The sequence below is a fragment of the Pleurodeles waltl genome, chromosome 3_1, assembly GCF_031143425.1.
Source record: "Pleurodeles waltl isolate 20211129_DDA chromosome 3_1, aPleWal1.hap1.20221129, whole genome shotgun sequence".
Taxonomy (NCBI): Eukaryota; Metazoa; Chordata; class Amphibia; order Caudata; family Salamandridae; genus Pleurodeles; species Pleurodeles waltl.
The window spans coordinates 1,949,598,144-1,949,610,559 of NC_090440.1; the positions used below are offsets into that span (position 1 = coordinate 1,949,598,144).

General features: G+C 43.8%; 1 protein-coding gene across 1 annotated transcript in view; it reads left to right on the forward strand.

Annotated features, from left to right (window-relative positions):
• The first annotated feature begins 264 nt into the window (after nucleotides 1-264).
• The window catches only part of NSRP1 (nuclear speckle splicing regulatory protein 1), a 230,780-nt gene continuing 218,628 nt past the window's right edge, over nucleotides 265-12,416 (forward strand). Inside the window, exon 1 of the mRNA XM_069226261.1 lies at nucleotides 265-361. Within this exon, the coding sequence (XP_069082362.1) occupies nucleotides 273-361 (89 nt within the window). The 5' untranslated portion in view covers nucleotides 265-272. The remainder of the gene's footprint in view (nucleotides 362-12,416) is intronic.

Here is a 12,416-nt window from a genome sequence, read left to right on the forward strand (position 1 = left end):
TAGTTGGAACAATATTGTTATCCCGGGGTGCTACTACTGTACAATAGTTAAGATTTAAAGACTACTCAAAAGCGGCCGCTCCTGTCGCTTAGTTGCAGTACATGTCCCCTTTTAACGAAGGCAATTGTAGTAATACGTTTTACTCGCTAACATCGCTTTGCCGAGGACGCGTTAGCAGCGTTACTCCAATTCTAAAATGTTGACTCCGCGTTACGTGCATCTAAAATTCATTAGAAAGAACAAATGCCCGTCCTATGATGGCCGCCACGCTCATGTACAAGCCTTGTACGACTGTTGGTGCGTTTGTCCTTCCTCTGTGTTTATGGCACTGGAGCGAAAAGATGGCGGCTCCCGGCAAACAGTGAGTGAGGGGCCTCGGTTGTGGGTTGTAAGACTAGTAGGGAAATTGTGTCTTTTAAGACACGGGTAGTGATTTCCCATAGCAATTGAAGAGAAGTCTTGTTTGGGATGGAAACGGGAAAGGACTTCTGGCGGTAATATGCCTGCCACTTTGGGGGAGGTTGCCAAGGCTTGGCACTTTACCATTCCTCTTTGAGACGTCAGTCCGAAATCCCTCAATACTGGCATATTGTGAAGTAAAGCATTTGTACACGGTGTATCATTGTCTTCTGACGTGGTTATACCCGTCAAGCATGAAGACAGTAGTGATTTTTTTTTATATGATTTGCTCGGTGCTTTAAATGGGTCGGTACTCACAAATACTGAGTAGCGACACTTTTTATTTTTCTCACTCTGAGTACCGGCACTTCTCTGCTGCCAAGGAGAGTACCGGTTCTCATGAAAGGTAGGCTCATTAGCTGCTAGTGCTGGTGAGCACTAGGCTGTCAGAGTTGAACCTGCCTCTTGACAGCTAAGGTGCTTCTTTAGCCTTAAACTGACCCCCGCTGAGCTATTTAGCAGGGATTATGTGCCTAATGTCTGGGTATTCACCATCACTCTATGTTTGACAGAACAGGGTCAATTCAGGCCCTGTGCTGTCAATCACATTGACACTATCGTGTGCATTTGTGCAAACACAGAAATAGAGGCAGCCCCGCTGACAGTGACAACTAAGAAAGGCATGGGAGGAAAGGAGTTTAAAATGGCTTTAATACCATCTGAGTCTTTTGAACGAGAGTCTGCTTATGTATGTGTGTTTGCCTGCTATTATGTGTGTGTCTTTGTGTGAGAGAAAAGCGAATGAAAGACGGAGAAAATGGGAACACTTTAAGGAGGACTCTGCGGAATGCTTTGTGTGTGTTGTTTCTTTCTATGTGTGCACGTTCAAGAATATAGAGTATTGTGCAAACCGCCAGCAAATAACAGTATGGCATTAAGATAAATATTATTGTGTTTCACTTTCATTTTGTGTAACAAGTTAACTTGTTTTGTTTATTTAAACATATTTCTCATGGGCCTTGGTATGTGCTGCAACTGGTATGTGCCATAAAGTATCCTCATGTCTTGCTCTTAGCCCCGTCCCGTAGCCCCACCCACTACACTACTAGTTCATATTAATGAGTACCCGCACTTATTTTTCCCATTTAAAGCACTGATTTGCATGCCACCAATTCATTGGGGCTTCTTGGCCATGTTATTAATATATCTTCAGGATCTGGGCCTATGTTCTTATCTTGTACTAACCTTTATATATGGAATCGACGTTCTCAGCTTCGACATTAATATTGCATGACACTGTGGGGGTCATTACAACCCTGGCGGTTGACGGAGAAGTGGCGGTTTTCCACCAACATGCTGGCGGTAAAAAATTTGGAATCATGACGGTCATCCGCCACTTCTCCGATCAGACCGCCATGGCGGAGACGACCGCTGGGCTGGAGACTTGGGTCTCCAGCCCGGCGGCCGTCACAAGTCCTCCGGCGGTATCATGACCCGGCTTAACGCCATGGATTTCATGGGGTTTGGAACCGCCATGAAATCCTTCCCTGGCACTGATAGGAGTCTCCGCCACCCCCACCCCCTCCCCCTCCCCCGAGTCCGTCCCCAACACCTCCCACCCCCCTGCAACCCTCCAAAGGTGGCAGGACCCCCCTCCCCACCCCTACCCCCGACATCACAACACAGACACACACCCGACACGCATGCAGACACCACCAACACACATTCCCGCACACACACGAACAAACATGCCAACAGACACACACACACCCTCATTCAGACATACACGCACACATCCATACAGACAGACACGCACACATTTCCATTCACACTACACCCCCGCATGCATACACGCACTCACACACCCCCTCTACGTACTCACACGCACACCCCCATGCACCCACACATCACACAACACCCCCCCACCCCTAACGGACAATCAACTTACCTTGTCCGTTGATCTTCCGGGAGGGGACGGGATCCATGGGGGCTACTCCGCCGCCAGCACACCGTCAACAGAACACCGCCACGCCGAATCACAGAACGTGATTCGGTGGGCGGTGTTCTGTTGACGTGGCGGTAGAGGTGGAGAAACCTCCACTTCCCCGCCAGTATGGCTGCTGGCGGCTCTCCATCCGGAAAAGGACGGAGGGCTGCCAGCAGTCATAATATGCCGAGCGGAAAACCGCCACCACTGGCGGTCTTCAGCACGGCGGTCCCTCAGCGGTCTTGTGAAGACCGCCGAGGTCAAAATGACCCCCTATATCTGCCAAGTTGTTATTTTGATTGTGTGGGATGTTTCAGTGCTTGCAGTTTTCTTATGTGTGACATTTCAACGCCATGCGTTTGACACTGAGTGACTGTCGTTAGTGAACCAGTTCACTTATGCTCATAACTAAGCAGTTAATTTCAAAAGGGACCTACCTTTGCTTGGCGTAGTGTCTAGAAATTGCATTAAACAATTACCACAATCCCGTCTTACTGAGAAAAACTCTCCTGATCATAATTGGCATGCAGTTAACTTGTTGGCAGCAATTTAGCTTATTAAAGTAGTATGCTATAATTGGTGTTTACTTGAGTTCAGTACACAGAAACTCAAATCGGCATTCTGCCTCTGTCTTAAATACGCCATTCTTCTGTATGGCACTAAACTTTTCACTGCTTGGTCAGAAGAATGTCTGTTCTCCCCGGAGTTGGGCTGACCTAGGAAACTAGAAGAATTCCCAACATCCCGCTATACTTGAACAACTAGTATAGCTTGGGGCTTTTGGGCAGGTCCAGGAATCCATCAGAGACAGCAGTACAGCCATGAACAGCATGGAGACACTGACATCCTTCTGAAACAGAAGATGAGTTTGACACCCACCGGAGACATCAGGGAAGCCACTGACCAGAAACAGCAACTAAGCCCTCACATCCATCAAAAAAGCAAGGGCACCCTGACACGTGTAACATTCACCAGAGATCGCACCTACCCCTCCAAAGAGCGAAGAACCGGTGTCACCTGTAGACAGATAATGAAAGCCCAAAAATCTGACAATGACAACAGGGAGGACCTGACAACTACTAGAAACCATAGAGAGATTCTAATATGGCTAGCCCATCAGTGATAAACATGAAGGAGTTGTGCCAGTGAGAAGTTGCTGGCTAGAGCATGCTTTCATCTGGCTGGGAGCCATGACCTCTCCCCACGTCTTCTCAAAATCATACTTCTCCTCAGTCAGATAGCTTCCCCTACACCCATGAGACAGCTTTGTGCACAGCAATAGGACACGCCTAAGCTCTTTTGTGAGGTAGGCTGGTGTCCCTGCCAGAGCTTGCTGGTAACACAGACGGAGTACAACTGAACTGCTTTCCTGAAGCAGTTTGGTCTCACGCTTAGATCCGGCTGATGCTGTAATGAAGTTGGATGCAGGGTTTTCATACACGAGCCTGGAGCCACTCATATAGGAGGTAAGTTCTTTATTACATGTTAGTCCCTAAAGTCACGGCAGCTGCAGGTAGGTTTTGATGGGGCTCCATGTTCCCTTCAACTGTGACTCTCTCCTACCTTCCCTTCCAGAACATACACCAACATTCTAGTAGAACAAAACAAAGAACAACCATTCCCTTCTTTATAAAGTATAGGAACAGTTATTCACAGTCATTCAGTCTCCAACTTGTGTAGCTTACACATTCAACCAGCATCAATCTGTTAAACGTCCCATACCTAACTTGACACATAGAGACAACAAACGGTAATCATAAAAACTCTGTAACGGTCAATACATGAGGCTGTCCACAGCTCATGCCATACAAAGAAACGAGACAACTAGGTTGTGACTACCATTCCACAACTGTCCAAGATGTGCACATCTTGTGACTGCCTCAGATGTATGGCCCTTCCACCACATGTCTGAGCACGCACAATGCAACATTTATGCGCCCAGTACATGTAGTCACGGACTGTCATGTGAAAGGGCACAGAATACACCAACTTCATTTGACAAATGATTTCCCCGTCATTCCTCAGTTTGTACATTCAAGGCACAAACAATACACAAAGAGAAAGTTTAACCCCACATCACCTCAACTCACTATTCCCTTGACTAGACTCCTACAGAAAACCTGTCATTACGATTATACTCATACATACTGTCCCCAAACAGCCACCTCACTTGACTAAACTACACAGCACAACAAACTCTCACACTTTCTCCATCTTCCACAAGCAACATACACATTTCCTCAAGGAAAACACACTGTACAACACACTCACTGACGGAAGTTCAGCCCACCCCTCCAATAAGCTTCATCCAGTCACACTGACTCTGGCCCTCTGGAAACTGAACACAATGACGACAGCCTCCAGTAGATGGATACTGAAACATCAACACAACAAACACACACTAGATCAGGTTCAGCAAAACAACCACTGACATAGAACCATATCAGTAGGTAAAGAAGTACTCATTTAAAACACACTAGAGCTAAATCAAACCCTACCTTTAAAACACAGTACTAATCAACTTCCTTATACACAAACTGAATAAAGTGCGCCACAATACAATCATGTGAGTACTCTGCCTCATGAACCGCACAACTATGAAGTGTTCCCATCTGTACAGAATGACAACTCAGGCAAAACTTGTGGCTGTCACCCACAACACCATGGGGTATTACACTTCTCCACAATTTTACTCCACGGGATACTTACTCACCATTACAACCTTTCACAGCATGGTACTTTTCTTCTCCTACATGGGGTACTCCCCGATCCAACTGCTCACAACGGGGTACCTATTTTCTCCACCTTTGTATACCATGATACTCTCTCTCATACAACATCTAGCGTGGGGACTACTGCCCTTGCCCCAGTTCTCACAACACACACATTAGTAGTACCCTTATATCTCTTGCAACAGGGATGGCACTTTTCCTCACATCCATGGCACCTGAATATGCACAACCAGCACATATCTACACAACACGCAGATGGGCATACACACTTTCCCCTAAACTGCTCGCTAGACTCTATATTGAGCCAAAAGTAAATGCTCACACAGTACTCCCAAAACAACCTACCAATGGATAATTTAAACTTCCCAACCTGTCCTGCAGTACTAAGCATTCAGCACATCACAGACATAAACATAAATCCAGATAACCCCACCCAGTAACTGAATGTCATATTTTAACATCTCAATTGGCCAAATGCCAGGCAGACAATGTTTCGACTTCCCACGACTAGAGGGCAGATTATACTCTTAACCAACACAGTGTTTCTTTCTACCGCCAGTGTCTTTGGAGATAGTCTTACTTCTCTTTCAAAATTAACCTGGGAGTCTTTCGTAGTTCTTCAATGTCTCCAGACCTGTTCCAGTCAAACATCTCTTACTACCCTCCTTCAGGATGTCAAAGTCTACATAGTCAGTGCATCCACTTGAGCACCCCGGTCTGGGATCCAAGTCATTGGTGAGGCTCTTTAATGAGCAAGCTGTGATGCGCTGTCTCCAAACACCACCCACTCTTCTTACAGCACCAACTAACTTTTGTCAGAGAGGAAAGTTTCTATTTACCTGGTGTTGTACACTGTGAAGACTTCTGTTCATCGCTTGACCACAGCATTAGCAGGATCTGCTCGATCTCCTCTGGCCATTCCACGCTGGTTGCCATAAGATATCTCCATTTCCAAAGGCATGGACTAGCCTCTGCCACAGTCACCTTAGTTGAAAAATGATACAGCACACTAACCAAAGCTTCTCTTAATGTCACCTTTGAATGTATTACTGCTGGAAACTCTGTGGGGTATTTCACAGTTATGTTTACTATAAAGCAGATTTCCTGCATTTTCCAACTTGTCACCATAATGTTGAGGATGGAGGGCACTCTTCATACAAGAGACTTGAGCCACCCAGGGAAAGAGGTAAGTTCCTTGTTACTTGTTAGGCCCGTAGGTTACAACATCAGGAAGTATGTCCTGTCAGGTTCCATCCTCCTTCTGATTATAACTATCTACTAGCTTACCTCAAGACCATACACCAACATACTTTTACTTCACTCACTCTCAGCATTCTAAACACCAGCTCAGGCATACAGGGAATGGGGACAATCTGGATACTACGTGCTGCCAACTGGTTCCACAGACTGAGTGCACCTGAGGTGGACTAGACCCACTGTCCTTATCAGTTGATGGGAGCTCAGCATGGGAACATTGAAGAGTCTGATTACTAGGATCCATCATGTAATTCTTCCACATTAAAACTGTATGTGACACCAAACTCGAGATATTTAACAGCAGAAATTAACATTATTAAAAAATATATGCTCCTCTTTTATATATTTTTGTAAAAACTTGTAATATATTAACATACTCATTTCCACTAAAAGAATGTGTGGAGATAGGTGTACAGTGGCTGGTAGAATAACTCTGAACTTAGAGATCAGGTTAACGGTCAGTGTAATAATGATGGAAAACTTCTCTTGGTCAGAAAATTAATATGAAGTATTAATCTGCTTTAAGAGGTGCAGAAAAGGAAATTTGTGTAGCCAAGAGATGCAGACAATTTCAGCAAACGGCTCATGTGTTCAGGTAAGATGTAGCGACCCAGGCAACAGAAACCTAATCAGATAGACAAAGGGGTATGAGAGGCTAACAAGAGGGGGTGATAGACTGAGGTTCACAAAGTCGGGTAATCAAGAAGCTCGTGTTCAGCAGATTATGGGCAGGTAGATTCATGTAAACAGACTATTCAAATCTCCATGGTAGAGACCCACTTTTGACAACTCAGGTTGGAGACTTTAGTGTGGCCGGCTGTCTCTGTCTCTGCTGTCAGCTCCCACGTTTTCACAGATCAGACGCACATTCTGGCTGCTGAGGGTATGAGAGATCACAAAGTGAGTGGATAGTCTGCATATTGATGGATTAGATCATCTGATCAGAGGCTGTACTGAGCAATTTGTATGAAAAAACTTTGTAATTCAATAAATGTGACAAAACAGTACCTGCACAGGTCTGGCTAAAGTTTGGGCCATCTTCACCATGCCAGTTGCTCTCTTCCCCTACACTGATAAGCACCAGATGCAGCATGTGAGGCAACACAAAGTACAACAGTCATGGCCAGGGTCGGAGGAGCATTTCGCTCCTGTAGCTGCTCAAATGCCTCTCCTAATTGGTATATACGTCTAGAAGGTGGGGGGCACTGTCACCAAGAGCATGAACTTATCTCTGTGTTTAAGATAACATGCTGCTGGCTTAAGTCAGCTGATATGCATGAATCATTTAGGCTACAGCATGATTTAAAATGTGTATTCTGACCTGTGAGTGGCTTTGTTACCATTCCCCAGAGCTCTCTCTTTCAGTATTGGACTACAAATGGACTAATATCCTTTTGCTTTACCATCCCTGGCCCATGGTAGTGCTGTCTCCGAATTAGGACATTAGTCTTGAAAATAGGTGTTTCTAGCTCTGGAATAGTCCATTAATACACCAGTGTCACTAGTAAACAAATTAATACCACGGTGAGCAATAGCTGATTAAATACAACCCTGAACCAAGGCCGTAATAGTCAATATTCTGTGCCATATGGTTAATGCTAAATTGAGCTCCTATGCCATGGTTTTAATAATCTGTGGATCCCAGTAGGACACAAGTACTGTTGAATATGAGAATTCCTGATCTTTTCAATAATTCATCTCAACACAAGGAACCATGGATAACAAATGTTCCAAGTCAAGCATATTTATTTTAGTAGTTGTAGGCTAGATAGCTCACACTGTCACCTTGAACCGTCTTAGAGCACTTTGTTCACTTATACTAGGAAGATCATCCAGGAAGGCTAAAAGGGTTGTTGGTTTCAGCTTCTGGCAGTCGATGGAGGGGTTGTGTTAAGTTATTGGCATTTGTATAAGCCACAGACACCACTGGCATGACTTTATAGCACTTTTGGTTATTTTCCAAATGTTTCTGAGTTTTCCATCACAGACCAGAGTCTTATTTGAGATGTGAAGTAATGCTGTTGGCACTAAGAATATGTAGTTTACTGTGTTTTTGGTGAGTGTGCTAGCTTGATTGAATTCAGGCTGATTCTTCCTGTTTGGTTGTTGAGACTAGAGACCTGTACTGAATTGCTTTTACGTCTTCTTTCAGTGTAGGCATTTCTATTACCTGGCAAAAGTGTATGTAAGACAATTGGTTGTTAGTGAGTGAGTTTACTGCTGTATTAGTACACGAGTGGCATATTTGTGCTGCGCAGAATGCATGTTAGTTCTGTCTAAATGTCTTCTGTTGTATGATAGTTAATTTCTCCTGGCGGAGTGTCCTGAATGAGCAACGCGTTACTCAATCTTGACAGCCATGCTTGCAAATTATAGGTGGCACCCTTCTCATATGATTAGCTCCACTGTTCTTCTTCCTTTTGCTCTACCGCTCTTACTTTTCATTTCTCTTCTACTCCTCCATCTTCCTCACTCTGATCCTCTCTCCCACAACAGAAAATTGCCCTTTTACGTATCTGACAAATTTGTTCTTTTAGACACTTAATGTGAGGGGTTAGATACTTTCTTGAACTGCAATCTGTTAATCCACAGAACACAGTTATCTGCTTTATCTTGTGCAAATAAGTGGCCGGCCAACAAGAATTGAGTACAGGTGTGTGATTAGCTGCCACTATTACTCAATTCACTCCGGTCTAGTGCTATGTAAAAGATGCCCTAGGATGCAGATTCCTTTCTGTTGATAAAGAATTCTGAAGCTAATAGCTTTTGTCTTCCCCATTGTGTAAATTTGTAGGGCAATCTTCAGTGTGTAAATTAAACAAATTAAGGAATACCATTATCTTGGGACAGTGATCAACAAGAAGTTGAATTAGCAAACACATCTTGCATCTGTAACAGCTCACTTTATGGGAGTGGTTGCTGGTTTAAAACACTCTGGCCCGAATTACGACCGTGGTGGTCGGACTGCCACTAATGTGGCAGTCTGGCCTCCACATTACAACCGTGGCGAACGTACCACGGTCGGACTGCCGACACCGCAATGTTTCTGCCGGCCGATGTCCTAGAGGTGCAGGCGGTCTCAATCCACCAGGACAGTACTGCCATGGGGATTACAACCCCTCTCTCTGCAGGCGTTTACATGGTAGTTGCACCGCCATGTAAATGCTGGCGGAGACAGGGTGCAGGGGCCCCGTGGTCCACTTGGCCTGGGCAATGCAGGGGCCCCCATGGCCAGCCCCGTCACGCTTTGCCGACAGTGAAAAGCGCAATGGGTGCTGGTGCACCTTTTGCACCGCAACATTGCCGCTGGCTCAATTATGAACCAGCATTTCCCGCTCGGTCAGCGCGAAACTCGTAATAGGGGCCGAGTGGACTTCGGACGACTTTTCTGTCCCCCAAAGTCAAAATGCAGGTTTCCGTATCCATATATGGAGGGAGAGCTTTATAGAAGATGTTTAATTGCCTTAACAGCCTAACCCTCTAATTGACATGTTATGCCTATAGCAGCAGAACTAGAGATCACTGAAAAATAAGATGAGGTATGTCCTCATTGTCGTACAAGACTCTACTGGAGTCAAACAAATGGCATTGTAAATGAACGGGATTTTGTCAACTCTAGACAGGTATCGGGAAACTGGGCATGTAAGTGCTGATCGGCCAAGGACTTGGATTGGGGAATTTTTGTTGATATGCAAAAGAATATACAAAGGTAACAATGTCACGGCTATTTGTTGGTATAAATTGTTTGATAAAGTAATATACAAACTGGAGCTAGTTATTCTATGTTGATTGCAGACAACTAAATGACAGTCTAGACTGATTAAGTATAAAGTATATCCCTAAATTACCAAATTTGCTTTGCTCTACCTCAGTAGTAAACTCCAGCTAGAACTCATACGCACAGCTTTATTTGAGTCCGCAGAAAACTGTTTGGCTTATTTAATTTATTGTGCCAAAGCAGAACCAAAATTGCTCAAAGCAAATGTTTACCAAGAAATCAGAATTGTAATAACAGATATAATTTTTATTGAAAATTGATATCGCCGAACTATGTATTTGTCTAATGGGATATATTATGTTCTGTAAATTGCAGTGACTGGTGATCACTCATTAAAAGAACTCTTTGGGGCTTGATCTTTTCAGAACTACTAACACCCAAAGACTCTTGCTTTCCATTAGGAAGAGATTGACGTTTTAGTCTGTGTGCTTGATTCATGAAGTGTTTTATGGCGCAAGTACTAAATACCTTCTAGGAAATATTTGAAATATATCCTAGTGAGTCACCTCAGACCCACAGGCAAGCTGAAGTTAACAGTTCCAAGGTTTAAGTGAGTGAACTGAGACAGTCACTCACATCCTGCCACCATTAGAGTGTAATTAGATCTATTTAAATTCAGGAAGCTTCTTAAGACCTGGTTCTTTGCACAATCTTGTATATGTCTGCATCCCATATCGTTTGAAATCAGTTCCTTCTCTCTAGTGCCAGGAGGCTCTGTTTATGTGTGACAGTCCACTTTATAAACTGCAATAAATGAAGATTCAAAGTAAATAAATATGTACACAACACTGTTAATTCATACATTGTCAGGAAAACTGTATTTTACGTCCATCTTGAAAGTAAAATATGATTTTTCAAGATCTTATCTGCTGTGTGTTCCAGTACTTCAGTTTGAAGGATTATTGAGTTTTTTGCCTGATCATATTTGTAGACTAGAAGCCTTTATATTGAATCCATTGAATAGATCTTCTGATTTAGATCAGGAGTTTACCCCCTTCGGGATGGGTGTCGGTGATTAGTTTGTAATAATGTGGAATGCAGACGAATATCAGTTCTTGCCTTTTTGTCAACAGTAGTGATAACAATAATCACTAAAATTACAAAACGTATACATTTGGCAATTAAACAACTGCAGAATTGTACTAAACTAAAATTAGGTAAGAATTAATTAGCTGCACTTTCAATGAGTTTAGCATTGTTTTGATACTCAGTGTAGCATAATGACCTGTTCATTTGATTGTTGTTAACATTTACCATGTGCTTTTTAATATCTGATTAAGATTGCAGTTTATATAAATAGCATTATTAATGTATGCTCCCTGACAGTTTCCATAAATAACATTACATTGTTTCATGTCAAATAGGGCCTGCTGCTATGCATGGTTTATCTGCATGTGTTTTATTTAGGCGATTTTATATCACATAATTAAAACCTACTACTGCCATGTTAATTTGTCAGGGTCCTGTTGAGAGACATGTACCTGGTTTAGGTCAGGAAGGGAGTTTCATGCTTCCACAGTAGTAACAGATACATTCATTTACATAGCACACTCCTCTAGGTACCTAAGACACAGACACCAGTGCTTGAAATGAGTGATACACGTGCATATACTCATTATCCTACAGTGCCTGGTTTTTGCTAAGACGTTGTGGTACACATCTTTAAAAGCAGTCAATGCTTTCTTTAAATATACTTGTACTGTCCCTATCAAACATTGGCAAAGTGAATAGGTTTCACTTTGGGACCTCTTGGCTTTGCCAATGTGTATTAGCCATGCTGCACAGCACGACCAATGAGAGGGCAGAGGCAACCTTCACAGGGAGGAGATTAGGAAGGTGAAAGCAACAAGCGCAGGTAGGGAGTGGGGTTGGGAAGCAAAATGGAAGAGAGCCCAGTGTAGAATATATGGGGATAGAAGTACACATGAGCAGGAAACGGGGGACTACGAAGCTGGGACAGAGAAGCATTTGGCAAGAGAGGAGAGCACTGGTGGTGGGAAAGCAACATGGAGGGGTAGGGAGGAGAAACAATGGGTGAGAGGAAAGTGGAGTGGGCGGGGCAGAAGCACACTGGTGAGAAAGCAACAGGGGGAGTACACAAGGGTGAACGCAAAATGGAGGGGTTGGGGAGAAGCACGTGGATCACAGAGAAGGGGTGGGGCCCGCTGTCTGTTGGCAAAAAAAACATTGTCTGTTTATAGAGCCCGTCCCATGTTTATCATTGATTGGTTTTACTGTCACTTTCATTTGCATGCTTTATATA